The 22,500-nt window shown below is 43.4% G+C and overlaps 3 protein-coding genes across 5 annotated transcripts in view; 1 reads left to right on the top strand and 2 right to left on the bottom strand.

Annotated features, from left to right (window-relative positions):
- cyth4b (cytohesin 4b) overlaps nucleotides 1-22,500 on the bottom strand; it is a 182,941-nt gene that overhangs the window by 34,883 nt on the left and 125,558 nt on the right. The window lies entirely within an intron of this gene.
- LOC307007100 (somatostatin receptor 3) lies at nucleotides 14,805-19,147 on the top strand. The gene is made up of 2 exons (XM_079628782.1): nucleotides 14,805-15,689; nucleotides 17,633-19,147. The coding sequence occupies exon 2, from the start codon at nucleotides 17,676-17,678 to the stop codon at nucleotides 18,939-18,941; it is 1,266 nt and encodes a 421-aa protein (XP_079484908.1). The 5' UTR covers nucleotides 14,805-15,689; nucleotides 17,633-17,675; the 3' UTR covers nucleotides 18,942-19,147.
- LOC307007513 (protein CutA homolog) overlaps nucleotides 20,810-22,500 on the bottom strand; it is a 7,887-nt gene continuing 6,196 nt past the window's right edge. Inside the window, exons 6-7 of one of the 3 annotated variants that reach the window (XM_079629602.1) lie at nucleotides 22,033-22,082; nucleotides 20,810-21,854 (exon numbers count right to left, since the gene is read on the bottom strand). In XM_079629602.1, the coding sequence (XP_079485728.1) occupies nucleotides 21,755-21,854; nucleotides 22,033-22,082 (150 nt within the window). In that variant the 3' untranslated portion in view covers nucleotides 20,810-21,754. Of the gene's footprint in view, nucleotides 21,855-21,969; nucleotides 22,083-22,500 lie in introns of all 3 variants that reach the window. The other 2 variants (XM_079629604.1, XM_079629603.1) reach the window with 2 other exon arrangements.

Genomic DNA, 22,500 nt, shown 5'->3' with positions numbered 1-22,500 from the left:
TGTGTGTAATGGAGAAAGAGACAAAGCTCTCGTCCGGTCACACAATGAATGAAGTGTTTGTGTGATTCACTATTAGCTAATTTGACAAGCAGCTGTCATAGTCGATGTTGCTACATTTCCCCCTTTTTGTTCGATTAAGTCAGGGGATGGACTTCATCGAACAACAACTTAGCACAATGGATGACAGGTGGTTTGCTGGGCTGATGGTTCAGCTCAAATGAGGATGAGGTGGTCGATGGCTTGGCACCCCCTTTCCGGGGATTCCGTGTGAAACCTTCCGACACAGAGTTTGTGAGCGGGACTGTGGATGTTGGCATCCCTTGGAAAGATACAACAGTATCAGCTGCGGTCCAGGTTTGGACACGGGTGAGTGGTACTCAGGCTTGGAGGGTTGTGTTGACAGGAGCAATGTTCGTGAGTTGGGACCCCCTTTTCTCAAACCGGAGATCTCCTTCTGGATCTAAGGTGACGTTGTAGTTCTTAAAGGATGGGAGTTCCAGCGCTGTCTGGTACTCTTTGCTCGGAAGATGGTACCATGACAGGTTACCAAGGTGTGCGATGGCACCTGTCGGTACTTGAGTCGGCATACTCTGGCTGAGCAGGTTGACACGGCTGGTTTTATCATGCTGTTCATGAGTGACAGTGGCTGTGTGCGCAGGTGTGTTAGCCAGCCATCGTTCACCTGCTTTTTTCTCTGCTTGTGTCTCTGTGACTTTTGTGCGAGGCTTCGCTTCAGCAGGGCCGCGTGTGTGGCTGGCCAGGGGTTGCAACTCGCAGATTCCTTCAGTGTTGTCTTTGAGGAAGGGCTTGCTAGGGCAGAGATAGTGAATGTCTTTGGTCAAGGTGCACCCGTGCAGGTTTGGGGCCGGGTACAGCAGGGTGTCGCTGTCGTGGTAGGCCACCACGTCTGGAGTGCATATCTTGAAATGGGTCCTGCTTTTCCAGGACCCGATGTTGACAATGTCTTTGAGCCTGGAGGTTTGGTTTGACTCGATGATGGGTAGGTTTAGGAGAAAACCCACTTCTCTCTGCTCGGGGTTGACGTGAAGTGGGGTGGCGCAACCCAGCGAGTACGCAAGGTGTGTTTGTAGAGGGTCAGCTGGCGTGGTGATGCTGGAAGCCAGCACAGTTCGCACAAGGCTTAAGAGTTTCAGGTACGGTGGGATTGCACCTGTGGCTAGGCTGTCAGTGGAGGAGCTAACCTCCCACAGCATGTCTGTCGTTAGTGCTGTAAACAGCGGAGTCTGGGCAAAGTCTTTCTGGAAGATATTAAACAGCGGTTTCATTGAGTTCACAGTCTGGTTCGCTGCGTTGACACTGGACATACCAATGTTAAAAAGAGTTCTGGCGGCAGCTACGGCTCCGAGCAACGCTCCCAGGAACCGTTTGGAGCGGTGGTTGGTGCTTAGGAGTCCTGATTGTGTAACAGTCACTTTCTCAAGTTGGTTGAGCATGTGTTCGACCTTGGCCTTGGCATGCGAGAGGGAGTCCTCTGTCCGTTGGGCACTTGCCCAGATGTATGGGGCTGCGGTGCTGGGGTAGTGTGCTCTGTAGAGCGGGCGGGACTGGATGAGTCGACCATACACTGGCTGAGTGTAGGTTCCGCAGTCGGTGATCAGGAGTCTCAGTTGTTCTCTCGGTGGCAGCTGTCCTCTGGATGGCTGACAGCACAGCATGACGACCCACAGCAGCAACCTGGTACAGATGACAGGGAGAGAGAGAGAGAAAGGGAAGGAAGAGGCAAATGAGGGTTGTCTTTGGTTGGACGGGGCAGTTCTTTTGCTTTGTGGGTGGCAGCTAGGTTTAGCTCGCCTTGGCCCATGTTTTGTCACATCTTTCTGCCAGCCTGTCGCTTGCTTCAATGTCTCGTCAGTGACTCTGGTGCTGTGTTGTGCCGCACATGATGCGTCATAGATAAACGTGACCACCGCTTTCCGTTTAGTGCGCCAGGCTTGGCGCGGGCATGAGTTTGGTCATGTGGCTGCAGGTCAGTCTTGACCTTGGCGCAGCATTTGTTAAAGTCTTTTGTGGGCTGGAAGGTGCAGGGTAGCGAACTTGAAACTTGACCTGTTGCTAAGTCTGTGTCGTTGTGACTGGCTGTGGGAGTTCCCATGAACTGTGTGACCTGACAGTCTGGCTCTGTGGAAAGTCTCGTGACCTCTGTGATCTGACAGTTTGCCTCGGGTGGCCTGTGTGACTGGATGGGGAGAGGTTCTGGCACTTGAGCCCAAAGAGTTCGCTTTTTGAAGTCCAGTAAGGGCTCGAAACGATCCAGCAGGTCTTTGCCAATGATGAGTGGATGAGTGTTCATTGGTGAAACGTACACAGGGTGAGTCAGCGACATAAAACCTATTGACAGGTGGATTAGAGTTAGCTGTTCGAGCCGGATGCTATTTTGGCTGTATGAATGCACATTTAGCTCACAAGTGTGGGATTCAAGAGTTCGATTCTGTCTCTTAGCTTTGACTTTGAGTCTTTTGAAAAGTTGAGATGAGATCACAGTGAGGTCTGCTCCTGTGTCTATCAAGGCTTCAAGTTTCACTTCCTTCTCCAAAGTGCAGGCTAGGTAGGGTTTCCTGGTCACCCCCCTTTCAAGGAGGTTTCCTAGAAACTGTGGCACCGGGGCTGTTGTTGTCAGCCGGAGTGAATGGTAGGTGTTGTCAGTTTGTGATGCAACAATGAGTGAGTGAGTGGAGCTGCTATTTGGTGATGTAACAGCAAAGTTCATGGGTTGCGATTTGATAACAATGTCTGGTGGGTTGTCCCCGGGAGGGGCGTGTGGCTTGCTGCGGGGGCAGCTAGCCGGAACAGCACTTCCTGGGACTTTGTGATGTTGGTCCCAGGTGTGATGTGTTGTGCTGTTTCGTGTGGGGTGTACAGCTGTCAGCTGTGGTACTAGAGTGGAGCTGTCAGTGTGTGATGTGACAGCTAGCTCTGTAGTCTGTGGGGGACGAGCAGTGTTCGTGGTGCTTGGCTCAGGCAGATGGCAGTCAGACAGGGTGTTGGTTTCAGTTCTTATGCTTAGACATAAGATGTCTGGTTCGTCCTTGTCTCTCTTGCGATGTTTCTTGTGAAGAAACTCTTTCAGCATCCTCACGATCTCTGCTGTCTCCGACGTGGCTGCGCTGTGTTTTTCTGGTGTGTGATAAGACTTGGGCTTACCAGTAGCATGTCGAGAGGGGTTCCAGGGCCGGCCTTCTGGGCTTGGAGTTCTGGACGGCGGGTAATGCGGGTCCCAGAATCTTTTAGGGCGCTCGCTCCGATGCTTTGGATGAGCACCGTCACGGTTGTGCTGCCCTCTGCTGGCTTGGAACGGTCTTGACTCTCTGTTGAAAGATCTGTGACTGTGGTGCTGTTGGGCGCCCTCTAGAGTCAGCTCTGAACAGTGCTCAGAGACAGAGTAGGTTGTGGGGTCTTTTACAGTCTTTTTAGAATTAGTCATTTGCTTGGTGTAAGCTTTGTGGACCAAGTCACGTAGCTGTTGGGTGGACATGCTACGTGGACAGGCCAGAACGCCTAAGTGATGACTCACTGTGGGATGCAGATTTCGGAGGAACAGCGTCCTGAAGTTGACATCTTCTTCCATACTGGGCTCGTTTCGTGCTCCGAAGTAGGCGTGTCGGAGTCGGCCGTAGTAGGTCTGTGGGTGTTCAGGTTGGGCCTGTTTGATGTCCATGGCGGCGATGAACCCTTGTTCTGATTCTGGATCAGAGAATTCACGGATCAAAGCTTGTCGCAGCTGCTGGTAGTCCCTTTTGACAGTCTCTGGTTGACGGTCTAGGAAGCTGCGCACGTCACGGCTAGACGTAATTCTGAGCAGGTAAAACTTGTCCCAAGCTGTCACGTTGGCGACAGTTTGCAGGTGAAAGTCAATGTCTTGAAGGTAAGCATGTGCATCATGGCCTCCTGCAAGGTTTGGAGTGAACGTGGGGATGTTTCTGGCCAACTTGTCAAAGTCTGTGGGGGGAGAGCTGTGGCTGGGGGCCCAATCCGTCTGGAGGGGATTCTGACCCGTTTCAGCTCCGCCCCCGTCAGCTTTGGGAGCCGTGCCGCGATTAGCGGTGAGTGTTCTCTGTGAGGGCCCCCCCCTTTCTGCTGACAGGGGTTTTTGTTGGCTGGCTGGTGATGTCTGGAACAATGGGCTTTCGCCCCCCTTTTCAGCCCTGGGTTGTTGGCTGAAAGGTGCGTACCAGCTGGTCAGGGGAAACTTTGTGGTGTGTGTTTCCCCTACCCGGTCACTATTAAGTCTGTAAGAATGTCTCAGTTCTCTGTGAACAATGTCAAGTTCGTCTCTGAGATCATGTCTCTGCAGAGTAAGCTCATGGATTTCAGCTCTGGCCACCTGTAAGTGTTTTTCACAGGCTGTGGCTTTAGCGTTTTTGTCTCTTAGTTCAGTCTTTGTTCTCTCGAGGAGAGCGTCACTTTGTTGGAGTCTTTCGTCGAGGTCTTTACGGGTTTCTTTCTCCGACTGTTCTCTTTGGTCTGTGTCGAGGCGAAGATCTTGCAGGGCCTTTCGAAGTCTTTCTACTTCTTTCTGTAGCTCTGGATCTGTGGCGTTCTCTTTCACGGTCTGGAGAAGAAGCTGGTCAAGATGACTTTGGGTGTGGGCCTGGTTCCTCCGGGCCTCCTCTGCTTGAAGCTTTAGCGCTGCTGCTTCCTGCTCCAGGTTGATGTGGCTCCTTTCGCTGAGCCGTGCCTGGGCGACGAGTTTGTGTGCGAGGCTTCCGACGATCTTGGCCCAGTCCTTGTAGCTGTAGCTCTGCGTCGGATCGTGGGTCATCAGTTCGACCAGGTCGGTGTCCAGCTGTTCTCGGCTCCGGGGCTCTGTGTCAGCGGCGTCTCCGGGCAGGAAGTCGGTCGTCATGGCTCTCAACCACAACTCGAGTTCGTCCCACTGGGCAGCCATACTGGACGGCCGTGACCTTGGCACACTGTAGGCGAGAGAGAACACAGAACACACACACAAAAAGAGACCAATGCAAGTTCGTTTTAAGGTTGACGAGCTATGATCATACGGCTATGCCGTTTATGAGAATTTTGGGGCTAACTGATGCCAACAGTTAGACAGTTCACGGAGCCAATTAACTTGGGTCGTCTGAGGACCTGCACTAGGGGTTGTGACGAGCAGTAGCCTGGCGGGTCACGTGGTGGCCCCGGCTGCTGGTGGTCACTCCACTACTTAGTTTCCTTGATGGCTCTCTCAGGTTACTGTTTCTAGGTGAAATGAAAGAAACAAATCACAACAGAACAAAGGATAGAACAGATCAAAGTGAAATAAAATCAAACAATAGTAACACGGTATGTGTCAGAGAGAATAAGGAGGCCTAAGCCTATTACCACTGCCAGAGTTTACGATAGGGCCTACAGGTGAGTGGGGGCTATCGGGGTAGAAAACCTAGGAAGATGGTGAGGCTTGGAGAAAAGGATAGGGGCCAAACACTTAAATGACCGGGGAATATCTAATATTCTGTGGCTTATACTAAGTGTATGGGTTTTACCTTATTTAGTCTGCCTGGGGTGAAATGAGGTCACTCAGGAGGGAGCCGGCGGCGCGGTCAACCTTCTTGACGGTCCCAAACACTCGACCACAGTGGACCCGGGCCCTCTGTTACTCTGTGTACCACGGTGCGACCTTCTCAAACAACTTGCGACCTTAAACACAACCTGGCAACACCAAGGTGTCAACTGCCAGACAGCACGACAAAATTGGGTTTTCCCTGGAACCCGGCCCCTGCAGCAGGCCCTGGTTCAGGTAATTGTCCCGAAATTGCCTTGTGTGTCAGCTGGCGTGGTTGACTTTACCCTTGGAGTGCTAAATTGCTGATGTAGCAGTTGCGTGCCGCCCCAATGGTAAGAGACAGAAGAGTCCGAGACTCACGCACGGCCGGTGTCGGTCGTGACGGCCAGGTGACCCCGCTCGCTGGAAACCAACCAGAGATGACCGTCAAATCACCACAGCGCCCTAGGGAGAACTACACATAAACACACAAAAAGGGGTAAACAGGTGAAAGTTAAAGTCAATTAAGGCTTTCTTGTTTAAACCAAGTTTAGTAATTATGTATGTAGAAATAAAGGCAAAGGCTTTGAAATAATGATAAAACAAAAAAGGGAATTATGATAATGTTGGTGATTATCAGAATAACCTAACCTAAAAGAGATAAGAAAATTAGGAATAAAAAAAAAATTTAATAAATTTTTTTTTTTTTTTGAGAAAATTTTTTTTTATTTATAAAATAAAATAATGGAAAGACAGGATGACCCCAGAAGAAGAGACAGGCCGCAGTAGTGGGTTTGTCCCACAAGGGGGCGTATCTCTTTTCAGTGGTCAACCTGGTTGGACAGACAAACTCATTCAAATTAAATTCAAACTGGTTTTAGATTCAAATTTAAATAAGCCTGTGCAGAAATGTAAAAATCAGAGTGATATTTTATAATAATCCAGATGACGTTAAAGCATCAGTAATTACTATGAAATAATCAGAAGGGAAAGATGAAATAAGTACACACTTCAAAAGAGTGAAAGGGGAAAAAGAGTGGCACCGACTTAGTATCCACAAGGCCACGCGGTGGCGCTGTTTCCTTCTAGTGGATGACAGTGGCTGCCAGCCAAACAAGATTTAAATCCAAAATTTAAATCTGATTTAACTCGAATTTAGATAAGCGTGTGAGGGAATTGAGAACTCAGAATGATATCGAATAATAACTTAGATGCATTAAAGTATCAGTAATTATTATAAAATAATCAGACGAGAAAACAGAAATAAAGCAATTCACACAGAATTGGAAACAGAGAAGCGAGTTGAATGAACCGCTTTAGCGGGAGGCGGCCACTGGGTGGCGGACTTCCCTCTATGGGCTCTCAATGGCTGGGCTGGGATTTAATTTAAGTTTTAATTCACCTCTTGTTTGAACCAAACTCAAAGTAAATGTACCAGTCACAAGCAGGAAAATTGTCTAACACAAAATAATATTCGCACGAGCAAAGCTGGAAATGCCAATAATTATTGAGAATTTAGACATAAGCTAATTCACTATTCATCATAGAACACTTGAATTTAGCAGTATGAGAGCATTATCTGAAACGGCCACGAGATGGCGTAGTCGCGCTCATGCAGGCTGACGTCAGTGGGAGGCGGTGCTCACGCAGGGTGACGTCGTTGGGGCGCGTATTTTGAGACTTGAACACCTAAAAGGACCTCTGGTGTTTAGTCCGCGGAATTACAACCAATTTTAAATTTGACTCTAAAGAGCTCAGAGCGTTCAGCTCAGTCACGTGCTGATTTTCTGCAATAAAATCACAAAGGAAACAAGATCTCTACAGATCTTCGGGTGCTATACTGCACAAGAGAGAACGTGTCAGGACTTCTTCACTGCACTTTATTACTCAAATGTGGAAAACAGGAATTATCATCTGTTGTTGGGTTCCCGTAAACATTTAACCACAATAGCACTTATGATTTAAAAATGTCTTAGGTTTACAAAATGGGTAGCTAATCCAATTTTCGACCAGGAGTTATCGTTATTTTAACGATCTAATATTATTATTAGGCCTATTATCGAAACGGAGGAGACTCGCTCTGTTCCAATCTACCGCGTGATCAAAGAAACTCGTTTGATTTCAAGCGGGCTAAAGCAATATTAATTACAGGCTGAACAGAGATTCTTTTCTCTAGGACATTTACCGGTATTGTCACTTCCAGCGTCTGTTAATATGCTGAGCTGGCTCGGCGCCAGTCAGTTCTTCAGTGAGCGCGCGTGGGTTCGCATTTGGGCGCGCGCGTTTCCTCACTGAACCGCGTGGACTCTCGCTGGAGCGCGCGCGTGGGTAACACAATATTAAGAATGTACAGTCCGAGACATGTACAGAGATTCTGTTCTCTTTACCGACACAATATTAATATAATACATCGAAGTTTATTTTAGCAATTAACAGGGGCTGAAAATGTTAAACATATCTAGCAGGGTCAATTTGCTTTGACTGAGATCGGCTTCGTGCCTTCTAACAGTCCTTCAGTGAGCGCGCGTGGTGGGCTCTCGCTGGAGCGCGCGCGTTACATTAATACACAATATAGACAGACTGATTTGCTCGTAAAACACAAAGTTTGAGATTGCCCGCATTCTCCACCAAACTGTAAACTATATGCCTAGGACTCTTGGTCCGTATGAATTAGCTCAAAGGATCTATAGGGAATTTTAATAACTAATCATGAATATGATTAATATTCTGCATATTACTTTACATTAAATTATCGAAATTGAAAATGTATAGATTATACGAATATATGAATAATTGATCACAACGTCTTATAATTCCTCATTCAGATATCAATAATCTTATTTAATTTCGATTATGAGATAACCTTTAAGGGAAATTCATGTAATGATCAAATAGGTGTTTGTCCTGCAAAAACCATCAAAGATCACCCATCAACCTCTCAGTAAAGCTATCTCCTTATAACCTCCAAGAAACATTAATTTTCTGGCCGTGAACATTAATTTTCCTGTGTTTATAAAATTAAAACTAGTAAATAATAAGAGCTCTGGCAGCTCTTGGATCTTTTAATCTCATTGACGTTTGTGGTTTTACGAGCGTTTTTTTCACAGACACAGTCTTGAATATATTGTTTTAATAAATGCAAACTACAGAATATAACGGATTACACATATTGATTATACACCGATTATATCTATGTACATAATTTACAGTAAACAATACAAGACACGAATAGCGGATAAGAGAGAGAAGTTGAGAGAGAGAGATTTCTGAGGAGGGGCGCGCCGTGCCGAAGCACGCGTGGAGTTTGTAGAGAGAGAGAGAGAGAGAGAGAGAGAGAGAGAATGGTCACGAGTGGCCATAGAACAGCTAAAATCACAGACCATTGAGAGAGACATCAATCAAAACACCTTAAAACATTAAAACTCGTAGAGCTTGATACTTGCAAAGTTCGTTTGTGTGGAGCTGTGTTCAGCCTGCGCGTATTCTTGGAGCAGAGTGCGCGCGCTCGTGCTGAGGCGTGCGTGCTTGTTGCCAGAGCAAGCTGTTCGCGGGAGTTTTTGAAGAAGGTCTCTTTGGAAGGGAAGTTGCTGAAGGAATTCAGGCTTCGTTCGTTCGACTCGTAGGTGGCAACGAACAAAGGAGAATTTAAAAAGGAAACAAAAAACACTTTATAAAGGAAATAAAAGAGTGGAGGGAACTCCTGGAAGGAGTTCCAGGATCGGAGACTTTACATGACCAGGTCGGGTAGTAAGAGCAGGAAGGGGAAGGGCAGGAAGAGCGTTTGGCTTTTAAGGAATGTAAGGATAACGCCTTCTCCTGGTGGATGGTCCAATCACCTTCAGTGATTTGAGAGCGGGAGACTTTTCCTTTGTCTTGTCACGACCCCAGTCTGTGTAGTTTATGACAGAGCTCCAGTCATTTCTATGACTGGCAAGAATTCATATCGAAATAATCATACCATTGCAGTCTATTATCGAGATTCAACTCCGTTAGATTTAGAGAATTACAAAGATACGAAACACATCATATTAACATTAATAGGAATACAACATTTGATTATTATGCATTAGTATAGACATTTAAAAGTTTAATTAATACATGCTATAATTGTAAACTAAACCCAAATCTGTCATGACATATAAATGGCAACACAGAATGCATTTGGTAATGTTTTAAATATGACTCGTTCAATGAAAAGTCTCTTGTGTGTGTGTGTGTGCATACATTCCAGAGGGACTATGGTGGAAGCCCTTTCCTTGGTGCCTTTGTGGAATGTGGTGTCACGTTACATGTCTCTTCGTGTGTGTGTGTGTGTGTGTGTAATGGAGAAAGAGACAAAGCTCTCGTCCGGTCACACAATGAATGAAGTGTTTGTGTGATTCACTATTAGCTAATTTGACAAGCAGCTGTCATAGTCGATGTTGCTACAGCCGACAGACAGGAACGTCTGGATGTGTAGATACAGCACTAGAACAGTGATGCGGGCAAAGGGGGTGTTTCCTGTGTTTCTTTCTAATTTCGTTTTTTTTTCCTTTGTGCCCCTTGTCGTTTTCTTACTGTAAATTATTTTGTTTTTTTCTTTCATAAAGTAGCACTAGTAAAAGCTGTGAAAAACAAAATCCTGTCCAGTCTCTTTCAGTCAATAACCCACATACAGTAATATGTAAATAGTACTGTTGAAATTGATATGCCATAGAAGTGCTTCCTTGTGCATTTTCAATACAGTAACTGTCATCCAAACTGTAGACCAAGTTTACATCAGGTAATACTGTCAAAGTACACAGTTACATTGACAACATGCCTAAACATTTTGAAGACCTTGTTCGTGAACAATGACTCAATGACTTATCATTCTGGTGACACTGACATGATCATTGGCATGAATATTTACGTTTGAGAGATGTACTAAAGATTTTTAGTGACTGACTAGCTTTAGAAACATATCTATTGTATATTGCAGTTTGTACAAATCGTACTGAGAAATGCACTTATTATTTTGCACATGTTAGGGATGATGTGAAAAATGCACCAAAGCGACTGAGAAAAACTGTAATAAGAGGAATAGTTTCCACGAGCAATTCTCAGAGGATGCTCTTCGTTAATGTCTCTCTCTCTCTCTCTCCCTCTCTCTCTCTCTCTCTCTCTCTCTCTCCCTCTCTCTCTCTCTCTCTCTCTCTCTCTCTCCCTCTCTCTCTCTCTCTCTCTCTCTCTCTCTCTCCCTCTCTCTCTCTCTCTCTCTCTCTCTCTCTCTCCCTCTCTCTCTCTCTCTCTCTCTCTCTCTCTCTCTCCCTCCCTCTCTCTCTCTCTCTCTCTCTCTCTCTCTCTCTCTCTGGTTGCCTGGTTACGGGATGCTGTGTGTCCTCGTGCTGCGTCTCATTTCTTCAGTCGCTCGTACAGGTGGACACACACACACACACACACACACGCGCGAGGTGAAGTCTGTTAACGGTGAGTTTCGTTTCTTTGAGATATTATGGTAATCTGAAATGATTCATTGCAAGGATCTAAATATATAATGTTGTGTGAGTGATTTAAAGATGCTGTTTGATGCAGAGAAAACTTCTACATGGCTGCTGCATTACTCTGTGTGCATATCTGTATTTATAAACACTGTGACTTCATGACAGAAGACGCTTCCGGTGGGTTTTTACTGTGATTCCATTAGAAGAACCGGTTTCATTGATCAGTTCTTAAAACAGTTCTTGGTGTGAAGAGCGTTTGTCCACTATAAGCTTTGGTGTGGTGGAAAGACATTGAAGGATCCATCGGTGCACTTATGATTAAAATAAGACGTTCCAGAGGGTGTAGATAAAGACATGTAACGTGTAAATCACTTAGATTCATTTTTTGGAGCTTTAAATAGTCTAACCTTCTGATTATTACATACAAGTTTTGCCAAGTTCTGGCAGGCGTTGCAGAGGAGGTTCTCTTATTGCAGAGTTATTATTAATACTGTGACCAGAATGGAGCTTGTGCAAATGAACTGTCTTTCTGTGGTAATGGACACACGTCACCTGAGGAATCCTTCAGAAACAGGAGTTTTGTGGGGAAGAACTAGGGAAGCGCATTTGCATGTGAATTTAGAGTCAGCGTATCAACTATAGATAGATGCACTTAACTCTTTCTGGAATGAAATGTGTCGAGTTCTCGCCGAAGATGAATGTTTTATGTGTGATGAATGCTCATTAATTGCAGCGGTTTGCATGCGCTGGCAGTGCAGCTGTTTGTGGTTTTGGTGAAAGGGTTTTTCAATGGCATCAGACTGAGTGAGATCAAAATGGCAGGATCTTTTGTTCCCAGAGGTGCCATTAATCCACATTAACCTGCACAGCTGTTCACACTGCCGGCGCTCGATCCACTTTGAGCGATGAAGGCAGAAGAGCTGCAATAAAACGGCGATCAGCAAACACATCTCTGGCGGCCGGCTTCGGCTGCTTTGTTCTGTTTTATCGGCCCTCAAACTCCATTCACTTCAGCAATAACAACTGTGTTAGGAACGGTTTGCTAACGTTCCCATTAAGTTATGGAAAAAAAATGGTTTCATTCCATCCGTTACTTTTGTATGTTCTCTTAATGTTCAAAACATCCATCAAAAAAAGATTTTAAAAACATTGTTTTTTGGTTATACAAATATTAAAGGCACACTATGTAAGATTTTTGGATCAAAATATTCAAAAACCACTAAAACAATGTTAAATATTTTGTTGATTTGTGTACTTACATTATCCCAAATGTTTCCAAGAATGTTTTAATCCTGAGAAATACGCAATTAAATATCAAATATTTCAAATATGCCTGTTTAATATAATCGACCTCTATAGTGGCGAAAAATTACGTAGTGTGCCTTTATGTTATGGGTTAGGGTTAGGGTTATGGAACCCTTTTTTTGTGTGGTTACATTCCATCCGTTACTTTTGTATGTTCTCTGAATGTTCAAAACTTCCATAAAAAAAAACATTTTTAAAATGTTGTTTTTGGTTATACGAACCTTTTTTTTTGTTACATTCCATCCGTTACTTTAGAATTTTCTCTGAAACAATCAATAACGTTTAAACTGGTCCTATAATGCTCTTTGTGTGTGTGAAGTTTTAGCTCAAAATACCCCACAGATATGTTTACAGCATGTTAAAATTGTCACTTTTTGAGCGTGAGCAAAAACACACCGTTTTGTGTCTGTCCCTTTAAATGCAAATGAGCTGCTGCTCCCGAAGAGTGTGTGTGTGTGTGTGTGTGTGTGTGTGTGTGTGTGTGTGTGTGTGTGTGTGTGTGTGTGTGTGTGTGTGTGTGTGTGTGTGTGTGTGTGTGTGTGTGTGTGTGCGTGCGTGCATGTGCGTGCGTGTGTGTCCCCGAGCATTTCAAAAACTTTTAGCCTTTTATGTTCAAACCGGAGTCAGAAAGATGGAGAGACTCGAGAAGAAGTGACAACATGTAGAAGAACAGGACATTTCTGAATGGTTAGTTGATGAATTTATGCAGATTATGTGTAGTTATCTTCTAGTCATTGATTAGCATATTCTGTCATGATAATCTATAAATCGCATTCCGGGGGCGGGGTTTATGTAAATTCTAGGGTTGGTGATGTCACTAACCCGGGAGGAAGCTCGTGTAGTTCCTACCAGCCGTTTGTTGTAGTTCTTAAAAAGTGATTTCTGTAAAAGCAAATATCTCCCTTTGCTCTGAACTTTGAGCGTTGTAACTTTGCAGATGTTGTTTATGATCAAACACAACATTACACACTAACTACAGTTAGAAACGTCAAATCATAATCAGCCACCCCTTTAATAAACATTAGATAAACGTCCAAACTAAAACGTTTCACAAAAACATTTCATGAACGATGTATAAATAATGTTTTTGTTCTAACGTTGTGAGAAGGTTATTAAACACCAGATAACTCTGATCGAACGCTCTATTAACATTAACATAAAATGGCCATTTTTCTTCTGTGATGTGACGCATTTGTGAGTAAATCAGAATATTAAATGAGAATAAATGGGACTTGTGGGATTTTCTCGATGATTAATTGTGTAAAGCTGGTTGATCAATAAGAGTGATTGATGACGTTTCTGAGGGGGGAGAAAGATTATAAAGACATTTATTTCTGATGAATAACGTCACTGATGAATTATTGATTCCACAATACGAGCAGGATCATGAATGAAGACCGTAAATCCAGTGTTGATTTCTTGTCTTTTAACACGTACACCAACACCGAAATCTGCTGCTAATTATGTCATGTGATGTTCATGCTAAATGTTAACCTAAGAGGTTATGAAAATACTTATAAATCAATGTTGAAATGTATTTCACCCAGTTAAAAAATGTTACAACATGCTGACATCAACATTGATTTGAATTTCAAAACTAAGACAAAATTCAGCATTTAACCTCGAAGACATTCCCATCAAACCGCAGACAGGTTTTCTCAAAGTTATGATCAAACATTCTTACAGTAACATTACAGTAATAGAACGTTCATTCACAGTTATCTGGTCAATAATAATGTTAATAATCAAAACATTAGCACAAAAACATTATTTATACATCATTCATGGAATGTTTTTCTGAAACATTTTAGTTGGACGTTCATCAATTTGTTTGAGAATGTTCAAAGAACATAAAAATGTGTGTGTGTGTGTGTGTGTGTGTGTGTGTGTGTGTGTGTGTGTGTGTGTGTGTGTGAGAGAATCTTTTGTAACATTATAAAAGTCTTCAATGTCACTTTTCATCAATTTAATACAAGAATTATTGATGAATAAAAGCAATAATTTCTTTTAAAATTCTTACTGGCCCCAAACTTTTGAATGCTAGTGAAGAGAGCGTCTGATGACATGCAAACATGAACGTTTCTGGTGCAAGACATTATCGTAGCATAAACCCCTCTGAACCCGGTACACACACACACACACACACACACACACACACACACACACACACACACACACACACACACACCTGCTAATGCAGCACTAAAGCCTTCTGCTCTCTTTAGTCTTTAACTGTTTCACTGACAGTCATTGTGCTCAGATAATGAACGGGTCTAATCTCACTCACACACATTCCTCAGCCAGTGTGTGTGTGTGTGTGTGTGTGTTTTCTTTTGTCCTTTATTCTTTTATGGTTTTTCAGACGCTGCCCAGGCAACGAAGAGCCGAGCCCATATTGAACTCTCTCTCTCTGTGTGTGTGTGTGTGTGTGTGTGTGTGTGTGTGTGTGTGTGTGTGTGTTGACTGCATCATCAAACTCTCTGCATCTCTTTTTGGTTGTAAATGTCAGTAAAGATAATAATGCACAGAACTGAGTTTATTATAGAAAGAGTGTTTAGGCCGTAATGGATGAAAGCGGTGAAGCTCGGTGACTTTTACCTGCGGAGAGAAAACAGTCTGACGCATGAAACACACACACACACACACACACACACACACACACACACACACACACACACACACACACACACACACACACACACACACACAGGAGTAGCAGTCCTTATGCAATATGTGATTTATGTTCATGTGATGTTTCTCAAATGTTTGTCTGTACTTTTTGCACTAAAATCAACATGGACTTTCAAACTGGACTTATTTTACCCTGCAGATCACAGTTATATTATGACATAAATATGCATGAATACCAGCCAGCAGTGGCCAAACTGATCAAAGTGCTCATGATTTATTGATAATGAGATTGTTGTGGCAAGACTTTAGAGAGCGTCTCCAGCATCAGAATCACAATAGTCCAAAACACGAAATAATGATGCGCCGCCTTTGACTTCAGCGTCCAGATGCTCATCATTGGTGTCGCTCAGTCAGGGGATGACAATCAGACATCTAGACTTGATCTATAGCCTATATTAAATCTGTCTATACAAAAAGCCCGTGTTTTCTTCCTGAGCCCCTAATGGAGTGTTTTTACCTCGAGACACGTCCGTCTGCGCCGCTGCCGCTGATGATCATCCGCTGTTGTAAGTGTGTGTGTGTGTGTGTGTGTGTGTGTGTGTGTGTGTGTGTGTGTGTGTGTGTGTGTGCTCGCAGAGACGTCACCAAACACAACCTGACAGAACATCACCCATAATCACAGGCCTTTCTTCATCCCGGAGACCCGTTGAGAGCCGGTCGGGGTCCAGAAACGCGAGATCATGAACAGAAGACGTGCAGACGTGCCGCTGCGCTCAATCTACCTCCATTAAGATGTCAGTAAACATTTAAGTCTTGTTTTTTTACTGTATTCTTGTATTAAATGAGTTATTCACTCACCCAGAACAAAAATGTGTTTTTAAGAAGTTCATTAGTTCCCATTAAAGGGATAGTTCACTTTAAAGGAAGATATTTTGAAAAATTTCAGTAACCAGGTCCCATTGACTTGCATAGTATTTTTTCCCCTACTATGGAAGTCAATGGGACCAGTTAACTGTTTGGTTACCGACCTTTTCCAAAAATCTTCCTTTAAAGTGAACTATCCCTTTAAAGGTCATAGATATATGTTCATAGAATCCTCTTTAGCGGCCGCAATAGTCCGCCATATTGGAACAGTCAAAGCCGTGAATAAGTCGACTGAGGCCTTGTTTGCACCTTGCTGCTTACACACAACATACTTGTCACACAATTTCTGAAACACCTGAACACACCAAAATCTCCAAAACCATACACTAATTCTCGCTTTAGAGTTTGAATAACTGTATGTGAATGACTGAGACATTTTATATAGGGTTCGACTTCGGGCAAATGTGTTTGCAACGCAAGACAAATGTTTGTGATATTTTGAATGCAGTTCTTTATTTTGCAAGAGATGTGAGGCATTTTGCGTTTTGTGTGTGCAATTCTTGGATTTGTGTGTAAAGTAAAAAAAAAAAAAAAAAAAAAAGAGGCAAAGTTTTGGAAATGTGTGTACGCAGTTGAACTGTAAGAAGCGTTTTGGTCAATCGGATCCCGGTGGACGACGGTAAATACAGCTGTAAACGGGGTCATAATGGAAGCTTGTAGACAGACGGCATCTAAACTTTGTTGGCTGGAGACTTGGTTTGAAGATGAAAAACGTACCAAGCTCAATGTTCTCTCAGCATTCCTGATTTCTCACACACACTCACAGCGTTCGGCGGGTGACGCGGGTCCTGCGTCTGTCAGAGCAGAAACTAAAGCTGATGCTCTCTGTGTGTTTACATATGTATATATCTAACCAAAGACCCTCCTCTCGAAGAGATCAGGACAGAAGTGTGTGAAAGTGGACAAAAGAGCCGGATTAAAACTCCAGCTGTAAACAGGGCCTGAGTGTCTGCAACTGTATTACACACATGAATATCTACATGAAATACACTTCAGCAGATGATTTTGTGTATGTATACATATCTATGATTGAGTTATCATTCAAAACGGACAGTTTTTTAAATGTTTCAATAAAACAATCTTGATTAAATGATCGTTAAGTGAACATTACATTGTATCATTCTTCAAACATTATGGAACGTTACTTTTGAATGTTCTCTGAACGTTCCGAAACCAGTAGTTACATTTTTAAAATGTTAGACGAACTTCCATATAAATGTTTTTGTGCTAACGTTTTGAGAACCACAAAATGGTACAAAAGCTTATGTGCATTTTAGGTAATCTGGTCCTTCAAGGTACTAATGTGCATCTTCTGGAAGCGTACAGTTTAATGATAGATTTCTGATATTTTTTAAGTCCCCCTGTGGTGTAAATCCAGCTTTTAATGTTGTTTATGTGTCTATGTGGTGTTTTTAATCTGCAAGCCATGTGTAAGTTCATAAGTGGACAGCATTGCTGAGTATTTTCTGCTTAAAACTGCAGTGAACCAAAGACAGTCTCAAACACACGGTTTGAAATCGCTGGTGTTTCTGACGTCACACACTACCTTGACCAATCAGATCAACGTGTGATCGTCCACCAGTGGATCTCTGAGTGAGTGAGTGAGTGGAGGCGGGGCTCATTTGCATATTCATAGATCAACGTATACTAAATGAGGCAAGGGTGTCGAGTTACATTCAAGATATTTTAAGGCATGAAAAAAAATGCAAGGAAAAAACACTTAAATATGTGATTTTGGTGATCAAAGATGAGTTTTAAGGGATAAAATGACTTGTTTCCGCACTCAGTGACCAATATTCTCTCTCCCTCATAGATCAGATGGACAGCTGTTGAGAGTCATTCGCTCTTTTACAACGATGGAGGTTCATCGAATAACACCACATGCCTCCACAACAGAAGCAGAGTTGTGGATTAACTCGTCCTCCTCGCTTCTCTCTCCGAGTGAGAACTGGACCGGCAGCGGATCGGTGTCTTACGGCCCGGGAGTCGCCGGCATCCTCATCCCGCTAATCTACATCGCGGTGTGTGTCGTCGGCCTGATCGGAAACACTCTCGTCATCCACATCGTTCTGCGATATTCCCAGGCGGAGTCAGTGACCAATATTTACATTCTGAATCTGGCCATCGCAGACGAACTCTTCATGCTGGGCTTACCGTTCCTCGCCGTGCAGAACGGCCTGCTCTCGTGGCCCTTCGGATCGCTAATGTGTCGTCTGGTCATGACGGTGGACGCCATTAACCAGTTCACTAGCATCTTCTGCCTGACGGTGATGAGCATCGATCGATATCTGGCGGTAGTGCATCCGCTCCAGTCCTCTAGGTGGCGCCAGCCTCGTGTGGCTAAGACTGTGAACGCAACCGTATGGGCCGTGTCTTTCGTGGTGGTTCTTCCGGTTGTGGTTTTCGCCGGCGTTTTGAAGGACGACGGGAATTGTAGCATCGTGTGGCCGGAGCCGGCGGAAGTTTGGAAAGCGGCGTTTATAATCTACACTTCGACTGTGGGGTTTTTCGGCCCGCTAACGGTAATCTGCTTGTGTTATCTGCTGATCGTTGTGAAGGTGCGCAGCTCCGGACGAAAAGTTCGCGCAACGTCGATCCGCCGTAGGAAATCCGAGCGCAAAATCACGCGCATGGTCGTGATCGTCGTAGCCGTGTTTGTGTTCTGCTGGCTGCCGTTCTACGTGTTAAACATCGTGAACCTGCTCGTGCTTCTCCCGGGAGAGTTCAGAGGCCTGTATTACTTCGTCGTGGTTCTGTCCTACGCTAACAGTTGCGCGAATCCCATTCTGTACGGCGTCTTGTCGGATAACTTCAAAAGAGGATTCCGGAAAGCCTTGTGCCGATCGTCCAGACGTGTGGAAAACCACGATCAGCAGCCGGGAACGGGAATGGTTGCGCTACCGCTCGAGGAGATTCGAAGAGAACTGGACCCGAAGGAGCATCTGAAGGTGATCGACGTCGAAGAGAACGAGGAGAGCGGACTCCGGAACGAGGAAAGCACTGGGAAAGCGGAGGTGGAGCGATCCGTTAGCTCGACACATGAGAGCAGCGGCGCGCGGATATCACATCTGTCGGAGAACAGCAAGGACAAGCGCTCGGTGCTGGAGATCAGCTGCTTGTGAGCAACACCGGCTACGCCACACACACAGCGTTGGTTTCAGTCGGACTCCGGTTGATGAATCCGAGCGAAGTGTTTACATGAACGCTGAACACGGGATCGCGTTTATAAACACAAGATTTTTTGACATGCGTACAGCACGAATACAGTTTCTGTTAGCGCATAATAACTATTCTCCTACATTGGTTCTTTATTTGTTTTAAACACCAGTCTTAAAGGATAATTCCGGTATTTAACACCTTGAGTCTATATTGTAGTTTGTTTTGGATGAACAAGAGTGGTGGACAACATTTTTTTGACAATGGTTCCTCTCTCGAGTTTTTGACTATAATAGAATTGGCCATGGACCCATTTAACATTGGAGTCAATGGGCATGTCCAAAAATGTCATTAAAACAGCCAATAATGTTCGTTTACAAAACTGTTAAACTCACCGAGTGGTTAGTGGTGTTCGTTGATGATTATAAACAATATATCGTCGCAATATATGATTCCAATCCGTTTATTTTGCTATAGTGGAACTATTTTTTCAGACACTTCACAACCGTGTAACTTCCGCTCAATATTTGAATCTGAAGCGTTAGCACACTCCCGACCACTGGATGGCGATAACCGATGTTTATGTCTCGCGGGACACTCACGGTCACAGTCGAGTTCAACTTCATATTACAAGTAACAATTAATGAAGGTTTTGTTTGTTTATTTGGCTTACTCTCCCGGAGCACAGTTGCTCTGCTCGCTCGCCTTATGAGAAACGGAAGCGAGCAAAAAGACGACATCGAGCAAATGTAAACAGCCCCCTTTCCGTTTCCGTTAGCGCATTAATATTAACGAGCACTCAGTCCTTCAACAGAATTCAATGGGATTTTACAAAATGACGAATAAAACACGACAGAAACTGAATTTCGCAACACTTTTTGTTTCTGGAACATCAACGAACACCACTAACCACTCGGTGAGTTTAACAGTTTTGTAAACGAACATTATTGGCTGTTTTAATGACATTTTCGGACATGCCCATTGACTCCAATGTTAAATGGGTCCATGGCCAATTCTTTTATAGTCAAAAACTCGAGAGAGGAACCATTGTCAAAGAAATGTTGTCCACCACTCTTGTTCATCCAAAACAAACTACAATATAGACTCAAGGTGTTAAATACCGGAATTATCCTTTAATATTTATCCATTTCTGGTCATAATTTGGAGACGATGAGCATATGAGTGCCGCTGCTTATATTGATCACGCAGTAAAAATGCCCAGAACCCCTTTATTTTTTTTATTCTTTACAAAATGCTAATTTTAAATGTTTGACGGTTTTGGTGTCTGCTTAACATCCGTAACCACGCCCCTCCAACTGACAGTAGACAGGACGAATGAAACGCCTACTTTTCTAGATCCAATCAGGTGCTAGTTGGAAAAAAAGCCACGCCCACTATTTTTCCTCATTTAGTATTCCGTTTCTCTCGGAAATACGTCACAACACTGAGATAAAGTCGGTTGCAACTTCCGGTTCACGCGGACTTTAATGTGGGATATAGCCTAATTGACAAGTTTGGGGTCAGTAGGTTTTCTTTTTTGTTAAATAAATTAATACTTTTATTCAGTATGGACGCATTAAATAGATCAAAAGTGACAGTAAAGACATTCATAATGTTATAAAAGATTATATTTTAAATAAATATGGTTATTTTGAACTTTCTGTTCATCAACGAATCCTGGAGAATAAAATGTATGACGGTTTCCACAAAAATCTGAAGCTGTTTTCAACACTGATAATAATCATAAATGTGTCTTGAGCATCAGATCATCATATTATACTGATTTCTGAAGATCATGTGACACTGAAGACTGGAGTAATGATGCTGAACATTGACAGGAATAAATTACACTTTACTATATATTCACATAGAAAAATGATGATTTACACTGGATTAATATTTCACAGTTTTACTGTATTTTTGATCAAATAAATGCAGTCTTGAGACTACCAGAACCTTAGTAGGCCTATATTAGTAAGTTACTTTAATAAAGAGTTCATAAGACGATGTAAATAAACATACGCACATTCATAAGACATAAAACACTATATGCAGAAGGTATATTTGAACAGAAAATAGCCGGATTCAAGTGTTTACATGCTTTATTCTTCCCTGCTGATCTACACAGCTTCGATCCGATGGACATGTGTTCAGATCGAGCTCAATGTATTATATATATAACAATGTATGTGGGTGCATTTACTGAATCAGCTGCATAATCATATCAAGAACAGTGTTGGATGATGATCAGGATCGAGATCAACATATCTCTGTTCTTCATCTGAAGGGCAGAAACTGCAGCCGTTGCCGTAATCACCGTGTGTGTGTGTGTGTGTGTGTGTGTGTGTGTGTGTGTGTGTGTCCTGACATTTGAGGGAATCCAGCGCTGCATCTTCCATTAAAAGCTGCTGTGAACACTTGATCGTGATTGATCATGGTGTCACGTCTGTGGTATAAATGACGTTCTGCTCTCAGAATAAAAGCCTTTACACTCCTCCTAATCAATAATTAATCTCCGCTCATTAGTGTGTGTTAAACAAAACCATTAGAATCTGAACACAGGCTGACAGAACAAACACACACTCTGTAATCTTCAAGGAAGACTACTGTAAATAATAAGACACACACACATGCATTTCTTCAGATTATGAAGCTGCTCATTCATAACAAACGCTTCACAGTGTTTAATGGCTTTCTGTTGTTGCATGTCAGACGTGTGTGTGTGTGTGTGTGTGTGAACAGCCGTCAGCATGAGCTTTAGTCCCAGTTTCAGCGCCGCTCATTCCGGCACGACGTCTCCGATCCACTTGAGGTACGGCGGGTTGCCCTGGTCGATGGGCAGACTGATGACCTCCGCCACTTCATACGGGTGATTCGACCTGCACAACAAACCTGTGTTCATTCAGCACTTCTGGAGTATCTCTGATGACAGCTGGAGTCACACACACAGAGCCACACACACAGTCTCAATGCCAAACACATTATGTTCTGTACGCATGCATGTAGTGGAGAAACTCTTGAAATGTGTGTTATTGTAGCTTGACGTGTCGTGGGTACCGGACATATTCAGCAAGAGCGGGAATCTTCGAAGTCCTCGTCTTAATCATCTGGAAAACATGTGGAGTTATCAGATATTACATCTGTCACTGGGAAGCACAACACTCTGACAACACACATGAAGAGATGTAAATGAATGCCATGTTATTGTTCACTATTATTGTGTTGCTGCATATTTAAAAGTTTCTAAATCAACAGTTTTCTTCTCATTAGTGTGCATTATTGTGTGTAAAGATGCCGGTTGAATGTGAAGAGCAGACGGCTTCAGCTGTAGATTCTGCCACGGGATAAAATAATAATAAGCTTATGTGACTTATCTCACAATTGGAACTTGCAATTGTGATTTTATATCTTAAAAAAAAGCCAGAATTGCAAGACAAAAATAACAATTCTTTTTTTTTTCTGAGAAAAATAGAAAAGAAAAAGAAAGAAGAAAAAAAAAAAAAAAAAAAAAAATCGCAATTTTGA

Source organism: Phoxinus phoxinus (genome assembly GCF_949152265.1).
Source record: "Phoxinus phoxinus genome assembly, chromosome: 11".
NCBI classification, from domain to species: domain Eukaryota; kingdom Metazoa; phylum Chordata; class Actinopteri; order Cypriniformes; family Leuciscidae; genus Phoxinus; species Phoxinus phoxinus.
The sequence above is the reverse complement of the archived record's forward strand: the minus strand, read 5'-3'. Positions and strand labels throughout refer to the sequence as shown.